We start from the raw sequence: 20,992 nt of genomic DNA, 5'->3' as shown, positions 1-20,992 counted from the left end.
GAAGTTATTCTTCCTTTACCTAAACTAGGGAATCAAAAGAAAGGAGGGCAACAGGTGTGTGTTAAATTCAGGAATTTTCCATTAGCTGGAATAAATATTCCTGGGGTGCTGGTTTGTGCAATGTTAGTGTTAACTGGCGAGGCCGAATCATCAGTGTAAATCCTATTCGGATACTTAAGAGCAGACTCCCCAAAGCAATTGCCCAACTTGGTTGAGGTAAGAGACTGCCAAGGGGACAGTGGCAGTGCTTTATGAAAAGACCTCCAAACATCTCTGACAAGGTCAGACATCCCACCGAGCTGGGATAGCCTCTGGCTTGTGATCAGTCAGAATGGAGAAGACTCACTGAACACAGATGGACATCAATGGGAGTACTGAAGTGAATTGTAGGTGTTGGACAGAGTGAGCAAATCTCCAAACAGCCCATTTACCCATTTGTTCTTCCCCCATGTGTGGCAGAATCTGTAAATCATTAATTGGAAGCATCAGCCTGCTTTGAACCAATCAAACCAGAGAGAGAGAGAGAGACAGAGAGAGAGAGCGCGCACACAAGTCCCCCCTAGCCAAAGGAAGAAAGCTTGGTGATAATGACAGGCTGTCCACTTGTGATACAAAATATTGACTGATATGACGACCAAAGATATTAAATTGAAGATTGTTTGTTTATGTGTGAAGATTTTAAAAATATGTCTTTCTTGTAAGTGATCTTCTTGGATTCTTAATCTCTCATGTACATTGAGCAATTTCAAGATTTCAAAATTGCATTGACAACTTTATGTTTCAGTGCATGGGAGTTTGATAGCCAGTTATCCTTCACTCTGTAGCCCTCAGTCAGTAACTGTAATTATACAGCGATCTGTCCCTGACAATTTCACAAACAGACTTGAACAAATTTTAGTTATTGTCAGAAAAAGCAGGACCATAAGCTTCTGTCAAGTTGAGGATTGGTTTCAAGTTGAGATCTTTCGTCAGTCATTTGCTTCATTTTCGTCCATTTCAAAATTTGAATGTTTACAATTTTTTTTTGACTTCCAAAACATTTTAAATTCTAAGTCAAATCCTAACATCACTGTGCATGTCCCTACAGCACATGGACTTGCAGTTCCAGAAAGCAACTCCTTTATTACAGGCAATTAATGCTGGCCTTGCCAGTTGTACCCCCATCCCAAGAGTGAATTAAAAATAAACTCTCTCAATTGCTAGAGAATGTTAATTGATACTGTGCTGTACCCCTGGCAATGTGTGATGTGTTGATGTACCTCTTAAAATGAGGATCATTAAATCCACCATTTTTGGAAATATTGTCTTTATCTAATTTGGTAATTATTCACTTTGACAATTGTTTGAGAAATTAATTCTTGCAACCTGATTAACATACTGAGTGATAAAATTAGAGAATTGGCTTCTTGGGCCAAAGTGCTTAGTTTGAATGGTTTGTAGCCTCTGTGTAAATCCTGTTATGAAATGAGGCTTCCTTTTGGTGTATGTTTCTGTAGGTTGGCATTAGCTTTGTTCACTTTGAAGGCTAGATAATTCCCCAAGTCTTTTTATTCCCAAGGCTTATGGGTGAATTACTTGTGCTTCAGTCATGGTCTCATCAGGTCAATTACAGTGCAGAAATGGCCACTCAGCTAATCAAGCCCATGCCTGCTCCCAAGCTCCAGACCAGCCTGTCCCAATCCCTTGTTCTGTCCCTGTAATCTTGTATTGTTTTTCCTAAACTCAGGGATTCTAGAGATGAGGGGAATGCTAGACACATTACATCTCACTTCTCTGCCTAGTATTGCAAGTGCCTTTTGTATTTTTCAAAGAACTGTGTAGTTTACGTTTTATTTTATGTTGGCTAGACATTTTTATGGACCACAGACTGAGAGCTCTCTGGACTTCCAAATGTTTTAGAACAGCAAGCGCAGCTGCATCTTTTAAAGTTTCATTTTTGATCAGTTTGGAGGTGACTATCTGTTTTTAAATAAATATTTTGATTGGCACTTGAAGGACGTAGCAAAGCAAAATTATTTTGCTCCCATTTAAGCCTGATATGGTGATGATTACATAGATGATTATTGGGAAATGTGTAACAGCCACAAGTTCCAATCCTGACAATGCGATTTCAGATAAACCTATTGGACTATAGCCTGGTGTCATGTGATTTCTGTCCTTGTCAGATACAGTCTGCTGCTGCCTGTAATGGGCCAATCCTACACTACTGTTTATGTGGTGAGACACACACCCCATTGTGTGCACCATTCTCTGGGGGGTTTGGGGTGAATAACATTTGGGGATATCATTGATGAAACTATATAATATGATAGTTATACTTTGCATAATTAGTCCTGTCAACCTTGCTTCAATTTGTGTAAGAAATCAGAAGGATGTAGTAAATTAGCGCATCTGATTCTTGGCGATACTTGCAGCTTTGAATTGAGGAGTTAGAGCCAATATATTCCAATGTCTTGAATTTCTGCAGTTGGGCTGTGTTCAACAGAAAGTTATTATTGAATGTTTGACTGTCTTAAATCAGGAAAATCCAACTTTATGGAGGTGTGTGCTGGTTACATGACGTCTGAATTATCTGCATCGGATCTGAATGGGATACGTTCTTCTGGAAGCCCCTGAGTTTGGAGGAGGCTGTACAAACAGACCTCACTCTGTGATCGTTCATGTGTCTCTCAGTTTCTGTTCTTAACAATTGTCTGGGTTAGACTGATCAATGTTGAGGCTGAGGTACAGACTGTGAATGTTCTGTTTCAGTGCTGTAAAACTGCCTATTTGGGGATTTAAACAATTTATGTTATTGGGATATAGGTGGCCCAGCATTTATTTCCTAGCCCTAGTTGCCTTTGAGGGTGGCCATCTTGAACTGCTGCAGTCTTCCTGGTGTGGGGTGACCCACAATGCCCTTAGGGAGGGAATGCCAGGATTTTGACCCAGTGACAGTGAAGGAACAGTGATATATTTTTGAGTCAGGATGGTGAGTGGCTCGGAGGGGAAATTGCAGTGGGTGGTGTTCCCATGTATCTGCTGCCCTTGTCCTTCTGGATGGAAGCGGTCGTGGGTTTGGAAGGTGCTGTCTGAGGATCTTTGGTGAATCTCTGCAGTGCATCTTGTGGATGATACACACTGCTACTGAATATTAGTGGTGGAGGGAGTGAATGCTTGTGGATGTGATGCCAATCAAGTGGCTGCTTTGTCCTGGATGGTGTCAAGCTTCTTTAGTGTTGTTGGAGCTGCACCCATCCAGGCAAGTGGGAAGTACTCTCCATTTGACCATAGTTTTAACTTTGACCAGAAACTGAACAAAAGAAACATTACCTCCCACAGGATGTTGCTCGTAGGGAGCCAGGGGATTGAGTGATGATAATACCATTGAATGGAGCAACACAATAGCTCAGCAGTTAACACTGCTGCCTCACAGTGCCAGGGACCCAGGTTCAATTCCACCCTTGGGCGACTGTGTGGCATTTGCACATTCGCCCCGTGTCTGTGTGAGTTTTCTCCGGTTTCCTCCCACAGTCCAGGCATGTACAGGTTAGGTGGATTAATCATGGGAAATGCAGGGTTACTGGATAGGATTGGGTGTGGGGATGGTGGTCTATGTAGAATGTTGTTTGGAGGGTCAGTGTGAACCCAATAGCTGAATGATCTGCTTCCGCATGGGTAGGGATTCTATGAACGTCAAGGGATGATGGTTAGATTTCCTCTTGATGGTCATTTTCTTAGCATAGGGCTGAAAATTGACCAGGCCTTGCTACACAAGGACATAGACTGTTTCAGTATCTGAGAGTCACAAATGGTGCTGAACATTGTGCAGTCATCAGTGAACATCCCCATTCCTGACCTTAGGCCATTGAAGCAGTTGAAGATGCTTGGGCCTAGGGCACAACCCGATGGACTAATACAGAGATGTCCTGGAGCTGAGATGACTAACCCCCATCTTCCTTTACAATCAAGCAACACGTAAGGACCAGGAGGAGGCCATTTGTCATTTGACCCTGCTCTTTAATTGTTATTCAGCAATATCATGGATGATCCAAATGTGGCCTGAACTCCATTTCCCCACCTACCCCACTACCCTTTGACTCCCTTGTTAGTCAAGAATCTACTTCTGACCAAAGCATACTCACTGACCTGTCTCTGTGGAGTCTGGTGAAGAGTTCCAGAAGCTTATGATGTTCTTTCAGAAAAAAAGCAAATTCTTGTAGTCTCGGCCTTAAATAGGAAAGCCTTTTGTTTTAATAACTGTGATCCTTGTTTGAGCCTCTCCAACGAGGGGAAACAGCAATTCAGCATCCCGTCAAATTCCCCCAGCATCTCGTATGTTTCAATCATCACTGTCCCTCATTCTTCTAAAATCCAATGGACACAGGCTCAATTTGTTAAATCTTTCTTCAAAAGAGAATCCCTTCATCCCAAGAATCAGTTGAATGAATCTTCTCTGAGCTGCTCCTAATGCAGTTATATCCTTTCTTAAATAAGGTGACTAAACCTGTCCAGTACTCTAAAAGTAGCCTCACGAATGCCAGGAACAACTATATCACACAATTCCTTATTCTGTGTTTCATTCCTCTGATAATTAAATACAACAGTTACCTTCCTTGGTGGAGTATTTTTCCTCACTTCCTATTAGCCTGAGTGTTGCTATGCTCTGCCCAATCTCATGTTTTGGAGAGTGGTGGTTGGGGTAGCTGATTTACATATTGCATGTACGTCAGTGTACAGTGTCTGAGTTAATTGAAGAAGTGCTCTATAAACTCCATAATCCCACACTGTACAAGATCTGCAAAAATACATTCTCAAAATAATTGGGCAATATTTCTTTTGGATAGTCATTCGGAAACAAGGCCTTCAAATGATGTTAGTGAGTTTTATCATAAAATACTTCATATTTGCCATTTCCTCTATCCTCATTAACTTTAAATACCAGAACGTCATCCTTTAAAGTTATTGTGTAAGTGAAGTAGGTGATTGTACTGTGTTTCTGTTTCATTTTCGCTGTGTTAGCAAAAGTTGTTAAAAATGATTCTATCAGTTGAACAAATCACAAAGAGCAGATTTCAGTTCAAACCTTGACCTTGGTGAGAGGTTCACTTCCACACTGTGACAGTTATTTTTTCTCCGAAACAGAATGAGAAATGATCTTAATCCCAATACAAGAGGGAAGCTAGTTCTTTAATATTCTCAATAAAAGGTGCCAGTGCTCATCCTGTTAGGTGTACTGCTGCTTTTGGAGCTGACAGAGTCAGTGTGCTCTGTGTGGGCCTCATTGTCTGGTCTATCTAGGCTCTACACAAAGAGCAAAGATAACAAAGTGTGGAGCTGGACGCACCGCCTCTTGCTCCCAAGAGGAGCTCGAACAGTTCATCCACTTTACCAACACCTTCCACCCCAACCTCGAGTTCACCTGGATGAACACAGCAGGCCAAGCAGCATCTCAGGAGCACAAAAGCTGACGTTTCGGGCCTAGACCCTTCATCAGGGTCTAGGCCCGAAACGTCAACTTTTGTGCTCCTGAGATGCTGCTTGGCCTGCTGTGTTCATCCAGCCTCACGTTTTTATTATCTTGGAATTCTCCAGCATCTGCAGTTCCCATTATCTCGAGTTCACCTGGGCCATCTCCAGGACATCCCTCACCTTCCTGGACCTCTCCGTCTTCATCCCGGGCAACCATCTAGAAACTGATGTCCACTTCAAGCCCACCGACTCCCACAGCTACCTAGAATACACCTCCTCCCACCCACCCCCTGCAAAAATTCCATCCCCTATTCCCAATTCCTTTGCCTCCGCCGCATCTGCTCCCAGGAAGAGGCATTCCACTCCCGCACATCCCAGATGGCCGCGTTCTTCAAGGACTGCAACTTCGCCCCGCAGTGGTCGAGAACGCCCTTGACCATGTCTCCCGCATTTCCTGCAACACATCCCTCACACCCCGCCCCCACCATAACCAGCCTAAGAGAATCCCCCTGGTCCTCACATACCACCCCACCAACCTCCGGATACAACGCATCATCCTCTGACACTTACACCATCTACAATCTGACTCCACCACCCAAGACATTTTTGCATCCCCACCCTTGTCTGCTTTCCGGAGAGACCAATGTCTCCGTAACTCCCTTGTCTGCTCCACACTCCCCTCCAACCCCACCACACCCAGCAGCTTTCCCCGCAGGAAGTGCTACACTTGCCCCCACACCTCCTCCCTCACCCCCATCCCAGGCCCCAAGATGACTTTCCATATCAAGCAGATGTTCACCTGCACATCTGCCAATGTGGTATACTGTATCCATTGTACCCGGTGTGGCTTCCTCTACATTGGGGAAACCAAGCGGAGGCTTGGGGACTGCTTTGCAGAACACCTCCGCTTGGTTTGCAATAAACAACTGCACCTCCCAGCCGCGAACCATTTTAAGTCCCCCTCCCATTCTTTAGACGACATGTCCATCATGGGCCTCCTGCAGTGCCATAATGATGCCACCTGAAGGTTGCAGGAACAGCAACTCATATTTTGCTTGGGAATCCTGCAACCCAATGGTATCAATGTGGACTTCACAAGCTTCAAAATCTCCCCCTCCCCCACTGCATCCCAAAACCAGCCCAACTCATCCCCGCCTCCCTAACCTGGTCTTCCTCTCACCTATCCCATCCTCCCATCCCAAGCCGCACCTCTATTTCCCACCTACCAACCTCATCCCACCTCCTTGACCTTACCGTCCTCCCCAGACTGACCTATCCCCTCCCCACCTATACTCTCCTCTCCACCGACCACCTCCTCTATCCATCTTTGATCTGTCTACACCCCCTCTCCCTATTTATTTCAGAACCCCCTCCCCATCCCCCTCTCCGATGAAGGGTCTAGGCCCGAAACATCAGCTTTTGTACTCCTGAGATGCGGCTTGGCCTGCTGTGTTCATCCAGCTCCGCACTTTGTTATCTTGGATTCTCCAGCATCTGCAGTTCCCATTATCTCTCTACACAAAGAGCAGCTTGATTTGCGTATTTCCTGTTGACAGGTTTTTTTCACAAAGGTCTACATTTGAATAGAGATAGTAGGAACTGTAGATGCTGGAGAATCTGAGATAACAAGGTGTAGAGCTGGATGAACACAGCAAGCCGAGCAGCATTAGAGGATCAGGAAGGCTGACATTTCGGGCCTAGACCCTTCATCTGACATTTGAATAGTGCCTTTGTTGCTGATTGTTACTTTTTTGAACTGATTGGTTACTGATGTTATGGGAAACCCCAAGACTCTGAAAAGGAGCTTTGCTGTTTCTTGAATGTACACCTTTCCAAAACCTTGTGTTAAACTGAAGTTTCTAACCGAGCCATGGGACTGGAGCAGCTCTTGTTGTAAATCACTATGGACATCCCATGTGACTATGGTAACGGTCTTGGCCTGCCTGCAGCCTTTACTATGGGAACCATCTCATCATCCATCCCATCTCATTGGTGTTCGGTAGCTGCCATCGCTCCTGCCTCGGCCCTTTCTTACTCATTTGACCATAGCCTGAACATCACAGCAGCTTCTCTTCCCAATGCCTCCACTTTCCCCTGGTATTCCCATGGATCAATCCTTGGCCACCTCTTCATTCTCATTGGTACTGATGTCATCAAGGGACAACAGTTGCTTGGCTGTCTGCCCTACTTGGTGACATCACTGTTGCTGGATGAAGAGATTCTTTTGACTCAGTTCAAATTGATGTCAGCCAATAGGAAACTTCTTTGGGAGGGAGTGAGGAACAGCTTTCTATGAGGTTAGCAGTGGGCACACATTTAGTCACTGGGCAAGGCCTTTATACCATCAGATATATGCACTATTGTTTGTTTTTTAACAGAATTGATTCCTTGTTATAAAGTTTAAATTGACTAATATCTCTACAATAAAAAATGCTATAAAACTGACTGAAATGCCACAGGGTGCAAAGTTCTGGTGTTTGTGAGCAGTAATGATTAACACACACAGCTACAGACATCTATCCTTTATTCAGTCATGGGATGAGGCCGTTGCTGGCCAGGCAGCATTTATTACACATCCCTAATTGCCCACAGGGCAGTTCAGAGTCAACCACATTGCTATAGGCCAGACCAGGTAAGGATGGCAGTTTCCTTCGCTAAAGGACATTAGTGAACCCAGATTGGTTTTTCCTGACAATTGGCAATGGAATCATAGGTCATCATTAGATTCCTAATTCCATTGAATTCACATTCCACCATCTGTCGTGGGAATATATGGGAATGAACAGCTATTTAAAATCTGTGACAGCCTGTACCTGATTTCTAGTGAGATACATTTCTCTGTTTCTTGGCAGCTGCCTCAGAATTGGATGATGAGGGTAAATGGGCCGTGCACTACAAGCCAGCGCAGTACGAACATCAACAGGAAAATGTCTTCCTCCCATCCACCCGACCACCACACATCGAGGATCTGCACAAAGAAGCTGAAATTGGCCTCAAATCTCTTCAGGAACAAGGTAGGAAATGGGCAGAGGTTTGGCTTCAAAACATTGGCCAATTGGACTGTGTCCAGGAGAAATTCTGTGGCTGAACTGGACCAACATTGTCCAACATAACTTGATCTGTGTCCATTCCTGTATTTCTAACAAACATCTAGATTAGTGCAAAACATCCACAAAATGGATTGGCTTCTACGGTATAACTAAAGAGCACGGCTCTACCAAGCCTCGTTAATCTTGTAGATGTTTTCCTAATCAACCTGTTCAGAGATGTTATTAAACATTTCTGGAGCAGATGGGACTTGAATTTGGCCCTCCAAATTCAAAGATAGGAACACTACTATTGCACCATCAGAGTCACATTTCAAGTTAGTAACAAACTAATGCTGAGGTTAGTGATAATGGGAACTGCAGATGCTGGAGAATCCCAGATAATAAAGTGTGAAGCTGGATGAACACAGCAGGCCCATCAGCATCTCAGGAGCACAAAAGCTGACGTTTCGGGCCTAGACCCTTCATCAGAGAGCCTGCGATAGGGTTAGACCCTCTCTGCTGAAGGCTCGAGGCCCAAAACGTCAGCTTTTGTGCTCCTGAGATGCTGCTTGGCCTGCTGTGTTCATCCAGCATCACACTTTATAAATGCTGAGGTTAAGTGTTTTCATGTTTCTCGTTTTAATTGATTTAGAAATAAGTATTTTTACTGAAAGTATATGCAAATGAAATGAGCTGTTTATATTAAGACTGTTTCCAAGTTATTAAAGTCTATCATTACATAGTTCTGCAGCAAACTATTGTTCTAATGATCAACTGCAAAGCAGAAAGGCAGAGATTATTTACACTTGGCAAACTGTGAGAACAGAATCTCCTCAGCTTGTTAGTAACTACAGCAACTGTATGAATATTCCTTTGCATTAGGCAAGTGGTAGAAGGAGGCTTTTTCTGCAGGCCTTTTGTATGTTGCCCCTTATAAAACCCTTCTGAAATTAATTTTCAAACATTTTAGCCCAGAAATAACACACTGTGCCTAATGGAGACCAGATACCCATTAAGCTGCTGCTCAGACTTTTATAATCTCGAGTGCCAGCCCGAGTTAGTCCTGTTTATCCAATCTAAAACGGGCTTAGATGATGGGTAGTTTATGGTTTTTAAAAGCTGCTAGATTTGGTATCCATATTTTGTCTTGTACCCAGCTCGAAAACTAAACAGGCCATATAGGGGATGTGCTAGTGTAGTGGTAATGTCACTGAACTGACATTCCAGAACACCAGGCTAATGTTCTGATTACGGGGCCTTAAATCCCACCAAGGCAACTGGTGACATTTGAACCCAATAAAACTGTGGAATAGACAGCTGGTGACCATGAAACTATTGTTATAAACCATCTGGCTCACTAATATCCTTCAGGGAAGGAAACCTGCCATCCTTACCTGGTCTGGCCTACATGTGATTCCAGACCCGCAGCAATGTGGTTGACTCTTAACTACCCTCTGGACAGGGATGATGTTTCGCATGGACTGGTTGGACCAAAGGTTCTGTTTCCATGCTGTATGACTCTATGACAGTTAGGGATGGGCGATAAATGCTAGGCTGGCAGCGACACCCATATCCAACGAATGAATAAAAACAAAACCGTGTGGTCCCCCTCCATGTTTTGTGTAGATTAAACTGAAGGGAGAGAGGGGATGGATCAAAACCAATTTTGTTCAGAGTGAATTGGTACTGGATGTCAAGCATTTAACTATTTTCACCCAGTTTCTGGCCTCAAATACTAACATCTTCAAATATAATGGTTATGAATTGAATTTAATTGAATTAGCTTTATTGTGCTCCCTAACCTGGTCTTCCTCCTACCTAGACAAAAAAACAAATATAAAGGCCGTGATGTTAGACCTTCAACAGCTTATGAGCTGGCTTCCCCAGGCCCTAGAGATGCCCACTAGCTGAATGGAGAGAAGAAATGCTGGATGTAGTGGCTAGAGCCTTTCCAGCACTGCTTGTGGTTTCAGAAGATGTGTGCTCCATCTGTCCACTTCACTTGGTCCACAAGATCCCCCAGTGATTCCATCTACTTCCCCTTTACCCACTGCCCCAATGCAAGCCCGCCAGATTTTTTTGCAACTATGCCCCTGCAAATACTGCGAGGAAAGCATTTGATAAAGTTCCCCATGGTAGGCTCATTCAGAAGGTCAGGAGGAATGGGATACAGGGGAACTTAGCTGTCTGGATACAGAATTGGCAGGCCAACAGAAGGCAGCAAGTGGTAGTAGAAGGAAAATATTCTGCCTGGAAGTCAGTGGTGAGTGGTGTTCCACAGGGCTCTGTCCTTGGGCCTCTACTGTTTGTAATTTTTATTAATGACTTGGATGAGGGGATTGAAGGATGGGTCAGCAAGTTTGCAGACGACACAAAGGTTGGAGGTGTCGTTGACAGTGTAGAGGGCTGTTGTAGGCTGCAGCAGGACATTGACAGGATGCAGAGATGGGCTGAGAGGTGGCAGATGGGGTTCAACCTGGATAAATGCGAGGTGATGCATTTTGGAAGGTCGAATTTGAAAGCTGAGTACAGGATTAAGGATAGGATTCTTGGCAGTGTGGAGGAACAGAGGGATCTTGGTGTGCAGATACATTAGATCCCTTAAAATGGCCACCCAAGTGGACAGGATTGTTAAGAAAGCATATGGTGTTTTGACTTTCATTAAGAGGGGGATTGAGTTTAAGAATCATGAGATCTTGTTGCAGCTCTATAAAACTTTGGTTAGACTGCACTTGGAATACTGCGTCCAGTTCTGGTCACCCTATTATAGGAAAGATGTGGATGCTTTGGAGAGGGTTCAGAGGAGGTTTACCAGGATGCTGCCTGGACTGGAGGCTTATCTTATGAAGAGAGGTTGACTGAGCTTGGACTTTTTTCATTGGAGAAAAGGAGGAGGAGAGGGGACCTAGTTGAGGTATACAAGATAATGACAGGCATAGATAGAGTTGATAGCCAGAGACTATTTCCCAGGGCAGAAAAGGCTAACACGAGGGGTCATAGTTTTAAGCTGGTTGGAGGAAAGTATAGAGGGGATGTCAGAGGTGGGTTCTTTACACAGAGAGTTGTGAGAGCATGGAATGCGTTGCCAGCAGCAGTTGTGGAAGCAAGGTCATTGGGGTCATTTAAGAGACTGCTGGACATGCATATGGTCACAGAAATTTGAGAGTGCATACATGAGGATCGATGGTCGGCACAACATCATGGGCTGAAGGGCCTGTTCTATGCTGTACTGTTCTATGTTCTATGTTCTATGAAAGGATTGTCTGGGTGCAAAGGGTTGAATTAACCTCCTACGCCATTAAACTTTTAAAGTTCTCTTAACACAAAGTCACATGACTTATGGTGTTGCCAACACTGCCTGGGTGTGTCCCTGGTGGTTTTATCTCATGATCATCCATTCTGCTTCCTGCTGCTCAGCCCCATCTTCAATTTTTTCTACAAGAAAGAATCTGAAGTGTTCAGCACACAGTCCCTAAAATGAGGATTTCCCCTGTATTTATTGACTTACAGCAGTGACCTGCCAGATGGTGTTTAATTCCTGCAGAAGGATCAAAGACAATCCTGGACAGTTGGCAATTCAGTCAGGTGCTCATTTGGAGACTCAGTATAGACACATTGGGCTGAATTGTTGTGACAGTTCTATGATTCTGTGAATTCTCATAACTTGAACACATTTTTAAAACTCACATTGTGTTAGTACAGAGTAAATCAGGTTTGGTGCGTTTTCATGTCTCTGACAGTTTGTACATATAGATTGAGTTTGTTCTGTGGTTTGAAATGATTCTACAACATTTGGGTGCAGCAGAGTTTCAGAACACTGAGTCACTGCTATTTACATAGTCAGCAGCACTTCTCCAGCATTGTCTCTTCCAGTTGGTGTTCCTCCCACTCAGTATTTCAATTGGTTTTGGTCTCTCTCTGCAGTGTGGTTACAACCGAACACACCCATAAATGGAAGCATTGAAGTAACTCTTGGCAGGAGTGGAGCTGTGAAATTATAGACCTCGACTAGGCAGAGGGAGTTTGTGGGAATTGAAATGAATCAAATGTTTAATTCACTTGGTGTGAGCAGAGGAAGACATTTATACAAGTCTTCCCGCAATGCTAGAATGTGAAGGTGTGTCTGTTGGACTGGAGTGGATAAAGTCAAAAATCGCATGACACCAGGTTATAGTCCAATAATTTTATTTGAAATCACAAGGTTTCAGAATGCAGCCCCTTTGTCAGGTGCAGTGAGAGGAGAGCACACAGACAGAGAATCTACAGGCAGAGAGATCAAAGGATCATACAACTGGTGTGAGTGAGTGAGCAAACCTAAAATGGCTGACAGTCTCTGCTGAATCTTTAATCTTTCACACGTTCCTGCATTCTAGAAACTGCAGAAGCAGGGTACATAGAACATAGAACATTACATTACAGCACAGTACAGGCCCTTCGGCCCTCAATGTTGTGCCGACCTGTCATACCGATCTGAAGCCCATCTAACCTACACTATTCCATGTACGTCCATATGCTTGTCCAATGACAACTTAAATGTACCTAAAGTTGGCGAATCTACAACCGTTGCAGGCAAAGCGTTCCATTCCCTGACTACTCTCTGAGTAAAGAAACCACCTCTGACATCTGTCCTATATCTTTCACCCCTCAATTTAAAGCTATGCCCCTCGTGCTCGCCGTCACCATCCTAGGAAAAAGGCTCTCCCTATCCACCCTATCTAACCCTCTGATTATTTTATATGTTTCAATTAAGTCACCTCTCAACCTTCTTCTCTCTAACAAAAACAGCCTCAAGTCCCTCAGCCTTGCCTCGTAAGATCTTCTCTCCATACCAGGCAACATCCTAGTAAATCTCCTGTGCACCCTTTCCAAAGCTTCCACATCCTTCTTATAATGCGGTGACCAGAACTGTACGCAATACTCCAAGTGCGGCCGCTCCAGAGTTTTGTACAGCTGCAGCATAACCTCTTGGTTCCAGAACTCAATCCCTCTATTAATAAAAACTAAAACACTGTATGCCTTCTTAACAGCCTTGTCAACCTGGGTGGCAACTTTCAAGGATCTGTGTACATGGACACCGAGATCTCTCTGCTCATCAACACTACTAAGAATCTTACCATTAGCCCAGTACTTTGCCTTCCGGTTACTCCTACCAAAGTGCATCACCTCACACTTGTCTGCATTAAACTTCATTTGCCACCTCTCAGCCCAGCTCTGCAGCTTATCTATGTCTCTCTGCAACCTATAGCATCCTTCGTCACTATCCACAACTCCACCAACCTTAGTGTCGTCTGCAGATTTACTAACCCATCCTTCTACCTCATCCAGGTCATTTAAAAAAATGACAAACAGCAGTGCACCCAACACCGACCCTTGCGGTACACCACTAGTAACTGGTCTCCAGGATGAACATTTCCCATCAACTACCACCCTCTGCCTTCTTCCAGCAAGCCAATTTCCGATCCAAACTGCTATATCTCCCATAATCCCATTCCTCCGCATTTTGTACAATAGCCTACTGTGGGAAACCTTATCGAGGTCATTGGGGTCATTTAAGAGACTGCTGGACATGTATATGGTCACAGAAATTTGAGGGTGCATACATGAGGATCAATGGTCGGCACAACATTGTGGGCTGAAGGGCCTGTTCTGTGCTGTACTGTTCTATGTTCTATGAATGCCTTGCTGAAATCCATATAGACCACATCAACCGGTTTACTCTCATCTACCTGTGTGGTCACCTTCTCAAAGAACTCAGTAAGGTTTGTGAGGCACGACCTTCCCTTCACAAAACCGTGCTGACTATCCCTAATCAATTTATTCTTTTCTAGATGAGTATAAATCCTATCCCTTATAACCTTTTCCAACACTTTACCAACAACTGAGGTAAGGCTCACTGGTCTATAATTACCAGGGTTGTCTCTTCTCCCCTTCTTGAATAGGGGAACCACATTTGCTATCGTCATGGGTATGAAGAACTGTGTCAGAAAGGAGATGCAGGATTCATTGATTAGGATGCAAATTCCTGAATCTATTTCAAGTCACTGCCCCGAGGTAACTAAACACTTCACCAGCCTCAGCCTAACTTTCCAAATTTCAAACAGGCAGATCGATAGGAATAAACAAAAGGTGACATCTCAGGTTAGACACTGAATTGTAGGTGTATTTTGTTCAAGAAACACACAATTTGTAGTCACAGTCAGTCTATGTGTCATCTTCTAAAATCCTGCTTTCGGAATCTGAAAAAATATCTGAACTCCTCCCTCCTGCACCATCTCTCAAGCCACTCATTTATCCTGCCTATTCTTTCATTTCTGCTCTCACTAGCATGTGGCACTGGTAACAATCCTGAGATCACGACTTCTGAAGTCCTACTTTTCAACTTGTCTCCTAACTCCCTAAATTCTGCTTGTAGGACCTCATCCCGTTTTCTACTTATATCATTGGTGCCTACCTTTCAAGAAAGAGATGGATAGAGCTCTTAAAGATAGTGGAATCAAGGGCTATGGGGATAAGGCAGGAACAGGATACTGATTGTGGATCATCGGCCATGATCATAATGATTGTTGTGCTGGCTCGAAGGGCCGAATGGCCTATCCCTGCGCCTATTGTCTATTGTCTATATGCACCACAACAGCTGGCTGTTCCCCCTCCCCCTTCAGAATGTCCTGCAGTCGATCTGAGACATTCCTGACCCATGCACCTGGGAGACAACATACCATTTGGGAGTCTCGTTTTCGACCACAGAAACGCCTATCTGCTCCCCTTACAATTGAATCCCCTGTGACTATAGTCCTTCCACTCTTTTTCCCACCCTTCTGTACAGCAGAGCCAGCCACGGTGCCATGAGTCTGGCTACTGCTACCTTCCCCTGGTGAGCCATCTCGCCAACAGTGTCCAAAACGGTACACCTGTTTTGGAGGGAGATGACCGCAGCGGATGCCTGCACTGCCTTCTGCTTTTTCTTTGCCTTTTGGTCACCCATCCCCGTTCTCCCTCAGCAATCCTAAACTGCGGTATGACCAACATGCTCAACATGCTATCCATGACTTCCTCAGCATTGCAAATGTTCCAAAGTGAGTCCATCAGCAGCTCCAGAGCTATCATGTGGTTTAACAAGAGCTGCAGCTGGACACACATCAGCCGCGGCTCTGAGTTCCCACATTGAGTAAGAGGAGCATAACGCAGGTCTGGGATCTCCTGCCATTATTACTCTTAACCTTAGCTTAGTTCTGCTATAATATCAAATAATAGATAAATGAAGTGAAAACATTTTTACCAATCACTCTACTTACCAGCACATGATTAAAAAAAGAAAAATGAAAAAAACTAGGTGGGGAATCTGCTGGAGAAGATACTGAGGGATAGGATCTATTTACATTTTGAAGAAAATGGGCTTATTAGTGATAGGCAGCATGGATTTGCGCAAGGAAGGTCATGTCTTACCAACTTAATAGAATTCTTTGAGGATGTGACAAAGTTGATAGATGAGGGAAGGGCTGTAGATGTCATATACGTGGACTTCAGTAAGGCATTTGATAAGGTTCCCCTTGGTAGGCTAATGTAGAAAGTGAAGTCGCATGGGGTCCAGGGTATACTAGCTAGATGGATAGAGAACTGGCTAGGCAGAGGCGACAGAGTTGTAGTGGAAGGGAGTTTCTCAAAATGGAGAACTATGACCAGTGGTGTTCCACAGGGATCCGAGTTGGGACCACTGTTACTTGTGATATACGTAAATGATCTGGAGGAAGGTATAGATGGTCTGATTAGCAAGTTTGCAGATGACACTAACATTGATGGAGTAGCAGATAGTGAAAGGGATTGTTGGAGAATGCCACAGAATATGGATAGATTGGAGAGTTGGGCGGAGAAATGGCTCATGGAGCTCAATCCTGGCAAATGCGAGGTGATGCATTTTGGAAGATCCAATTCAAGAGCGAACTATACGGTAAATGGAAAAGCCCTGGGGAAAGTTGATGCACAGAGAGATCTGGGTGTTCAGGTCCATTGTTCCCTGAAGGTGACAACGCAGGTCAATAGGGTGGTCAAGAAGACATATGGCATACTTTCATTCATTGGGCAGGGTATTGAGTACAAGAGTTGGCAGGTCATGTTGCAGTTGTATAGGACTTTGGTTCGGCCACATTTGGAGTACTGTGTGCAGTTCCAGTTGCCACATTACCAAAAGGATGTGGATGCTTTGGAGGGTGCAGAGAAGGTTCACCAGGATGTTGCCTGGTATGGAGGGCGCTAGCTACGAAGTGAGGTTGAGTAGATTAGTATTATTTACATTAGAAAGACAGAGGTTGAGGGGGACCTGATTGAGGGGTATAGACAGGGTGGTTAGCAAGAAGCCTTTTTCCCCAGAGTGGGGTCTCAATTACTAGGGGTCACAATTTCAAGGTAAGGGGGGTAAAATTTAAGGGATATATGCGTGGAAAGTTCTTTACACAGTGGGTTGTGGGTGCCTGGAACGCATTGCCAGCGGAGGTGGTAGAGGTGGGCATGATAGTGCCAATTAAGATGTATCTAGACAGATACATGGATGGGCACGGAGTAGAGGGATACCGATCCTTTGGGAAAATAGGCAACAGGTTTATATAGAGGATCTGGATCAGCGCAGACTTGGAGGGCTGAAGGGCTTATTCCTGTGCTGTAATCTTCTATTTTCTTTGTTCTTTGTCGAATAAAACCAGCCTGTCTCCAGGTTACAACTCTGAGACAGACTCTGAACAAAGCCTCACACCTACAATTCAGTGTCTGACCTGAGATGTCACCTTTTGTTTACTTTTATGCTCTGTTCCTCTTGTAATAACAAATAGATCCATTAATCTTCTCAATCACTTGCTGTGCCTCCAAACCTAGACTTGCTCAGGATGTTCAAGTTCCCCTACACCTTGGAATTCTGCTCACCTTTGCCATTTAAGTAACACTCTGCCTTTTTCCCTCCCTGCCAAAGTTAATAAATTAAAAATTTTGCACATTATACTCCCTCTGCCAGATTTTTATCCACTCACTCAACCCATTCATTTGTCACGTCATTGTGTCTTCTTCACACACACTTTCCAGCCTGTCTCTGTGAGGCCTGCAGATTTAGCCACCATACTTTTGATCCCCTTGTCTATGTCATCACATTAATATAAATTGTGAATCATTGAAGGCCGTGCACAGACCCCTGTAGCGTTTCACTCATCACATACTCCCAATCAGACATAGACCCATTTGTGTGTTCTCTGTTTTCTACCAGCCAGGCAATCTTCAGTCTGTGTTGATATGTTAATGCCTACAGCATAAACTTCTACTTTGCATATTAATCTATCATGTAGACATCTTGTCAAATGTCTTCTGGAAATTGATACACAGTACGTCTACAGCCTCCCCTTTTACCACAACAAGTGTTACCACTTTAATAGATTTGTTAAACACGATATCCCTTTCACTAAGTGGTACCGATTCTTCCTGATTACCTGGAGTTTTCTAAGTGCCCAACCACAAATTCCTTGGTGATTGATTTGAATATCTTCCCTTTGTCAGACAGCTAGCTAACTGACCTAAAGATTCCCGTTTTTTTGTCTGTGTGACTTCTTGTATCTGTGAACTATTAAATCAGGACAAACTATTCACAAATTCAATTTTCTGTCCTGAATTGAACAGTAGACTGAAAAGTCTCAATAGTCTCTCAACACTTGGTGTTGTGAAATTAATTCCAACAGATAATCTCCTGAGGGTTTATTTCCATCCGTAAGGGAGCAGTTTGTTGGTGCAGTCAATGAGTTGTGTGTAACCAGCATTTTGAGGAAGTGCAGATGTCACCATTGTCAAACATTCCCATCTTTCCGTGGGTATGGAGTGGCAGTTGTGAGTAGGATGGAGATTCTTCAGTGGGATTTGACAAAATTAGCAGATTGGGCAAAGATTTGGCAGATGAACTACAATGTGGAGGAGTGTGAGGTTATTCACTCTGGTAAGAGAAATCAGAAATATAGAATTTAAACATTGCTGAAAGAAGACAAGAAATTATTATGTACTCAAAACTGGAAGAAAGAAACAGACTTGAAGAAAAGAGGCACCATTTTATACAGAATGAGAAGAGGTGCTGATTCATTAGTCCATTGTTGGTATGGAGATACTGCAAGAACAATTAACTGTTAATCTTAATTCTCAGACCCAGACTGATAGACTCTGGTCATGATGTGGCTTTAGGAATGCAGCAGAGATTGACAAATGCACAAACCTCACTGAATGTCAAATTGATTTTTGGTGTAGTTCCTTGGCACAGACTGGAATATTGTGTTGTTCAGTAGCAGAATCATACCTAATGTTGGGCAGAGGTTCCCGAGGCTTGAAGGTATGGGCTGGTTCAGCATGAATGGCCTGCTTTCCCCTGCGAATGGTCAGCAGGGAGGTGATGTTTGACATGGCCCCCAGTTGTTAAGGATGTTCAACTACACCATTGGCATCTTGCTGGTGCCAAGGCTCAGCTCATTTTACTCGTGTGCGGTAGGAAAAATAACTTCATAGCTTGAAGCAGAATTGTGCGGGTGGAGAAAACCACTCGTGGGTTAATTGCACAGTAACAGTATGAGATGGCTGACTTCACGTATTGTTCATGTTTTTGAGACATCTTCCTCCCCCAGGGTTATTTGGAGTAACTACCCCAAGGGTCAGTTGGAGTAAATTCCTACCACCTCCACCCCGGGTGATCTGAAATAGACTGAACACCATTCAAAGACAAACGGGCCATTGGCCGATTGACCATTTCATTAAATAATCCGAATGGCAGTAAGGATTACACAGGAACCCAATATTATGTTATCCGTTAGATGCACAGTATGATGTATTTGCATGTCCTACAAGCTGTACATATGAACACACAGAACCCTGTTTTATTTGGACCAAAAGAATAGATTGTACCATTCTTCATTGCGGAAAATAAGGGCCACAGGGACTTCCAACATCTATATTGCATGGCAACATCCTGACCAATCAGAATTGACCTGTCTGGTCTGACAATGGGGATTGACAGTTAACTGTTGCTGTTGTGTTTCAGTGCTGATGATAGCCTAACCAATCAGCACTCTGTAAAATGCTGTCCTTTAATACAAGTCAGTTTTTAAGCACCCAAGTCCTGATGAGTTTAAAATGAAAAACTTCAACTTTTGGCACCCTTGCAGCAACATTTAAATCAGAAATGAAGTATTTCTGAAATGCTAGGTAATAAAATGTGAGGCTGGATGAACACAGCAGGCCAAGCAGCATCTCAGGAGCACAAAAGCTGACGTTTCGGGCCGAGACCCTTCATCAGAGCGGGGGATGGGGTGAGGGTTCTGGAATAAATAGGGAGAGAGGGGGAGGCGGACCGAAGATGGAGAGAAAAGAAGATAGGTGGAGAGGAGAGTATAGGTGGGGAGGTAGGGAGGGGATAGGTCAGTTCAGAGAAGACGGACAGGTCAAGGAGGTGGGATGAGGTTAGTAGGTAGATGGGGGTGCAGCTTGGGGTGGAAGGAAGGAAGGGATGGGTGAGAGGAAGAACAGGTTAGGGAGGCAGAGACAGGTTGGACTGGTTTTGGGATGCAGTGGGTGGAGGGGAAGAGCTGGGCTGGTTGTGTGGTGCAGTGGGGGGAGGGGACGAACTGGGCTGGTTTAGGGATGCAGTTGGGGAAGGGGAGATTTTGAAACTGGTGAAGTCCACATTGATACCATTAGGCTGCAGGGTTCCCAGGCGGAATATGAGTTGCTGTTCCTGCAACCTTTGGGTGGCATCATTGTGGCACTGCAGGAGGCCCATGATGGACATGTCATCTAAAGAATGGGAGGGGGAGTGGAAATGGTTTGCGACTGGGAGGTGCAGTTGTTTGTTGCGAACTGAGCGGAGGTGATCTGCAAAGCGGTCCCCAAGCCTCCGCTTGGTTTCCCCAATGTAGAGGAAGCCACACCGGGTACAGTGGCTGCAGTATACCACATTGGCAGATGTGCAGGTGAACCTCTGCTTAATGTGGAAAGTCATCTTGGGGCCTGGGATAGGGGTGAGGGAGGAGGTGTGGTGGCAAGTGTAGCATTTCCTGCGGTTGCAGGGGAAGGTGCCGGGTGTGGTGGGGATGGAGGGCAGTGTGGAGCAAACAAGGGAGTCACGGAGAGAGTGGTCTCTCCGGAAAGCAGACAAGGGTGGGGATGGAAAAATGTCTTGGGTGGTGGGGTGGGATTGTAGATGGCGGAAGTGTCGGAGGATGATGCGTTGTATCCGGAGGTTGGTGGGGTGGTGTGTGAGAACGAGGGGGATCCTGTTAGGGCGGTTGTGGTGGGGGCGGGGTGTGAGGGATGTGTTGCGGGAAATACGGGAGAAGCGGTCAAGGGCATTCTCGATCACTGTGGGGGGAAAGTTGCGGTCCTTGAAGAACTTGGACATCTGGGATGTGCGGGAGTGGAATGTCTTATCGTGGGAGCAGATGCGGCGGAGGCGGAGGAATTGGGAATAGGGGATGGAATTTTTGCAGGAGGGTGGGTGGGAGGAGGTG

The 20,992-nt window shown here is 44.6% G+C and overlaps 1 protein-coding gene across 4 annotated transcripts in view; it reads left to right on the top strand.

Annotated features, from left to right (window-relative positions):
• The window catches only part of LOC125465033 (uncharacterized protein KIAA1522 homolog), a 201,625-nt gene that overhangs the window by 133,842 nt on the left and 46,791 nt on the right, over positions 1-20,992 (top strand). For all 4 annotated transcript variants that reach the window (XM_059654425.1, XM_059654424.1, XM_059654422.1 and 1 more), the window contains exon 2: positions 8,304-8,465. In XM_059654425.1, coding sequence (XP_059510408.1) covers positions 8,304-8,465 — 162 coding nt within the window. The remainder of the gene's footprint in view (positions 1-8,303; positions 8,466-20,992) is intronic.

Source organism: Stegostoma tigrinum, chromosome 24 (assembly GCF_030684315.1).
Source record: "Stegostoma tigrinum isolate sSteTig4 chromosome 24, sSteTig4.hap1, whole genome shotgun sequence".
NCBI classification, from domain to species: domain Eukaryota; kingdom Metazoa; phylum Chordata; class Chondrichthyes; order Orectolobiformes; family Stegostomatidae; genus Stegostoma; species Stegostoma tigrinum.
The sequence above is the reverse complement of the archived record's forward strand: the minus strand, read 5'-3'. Positions and strand labels throughout refer to the sequence as shown.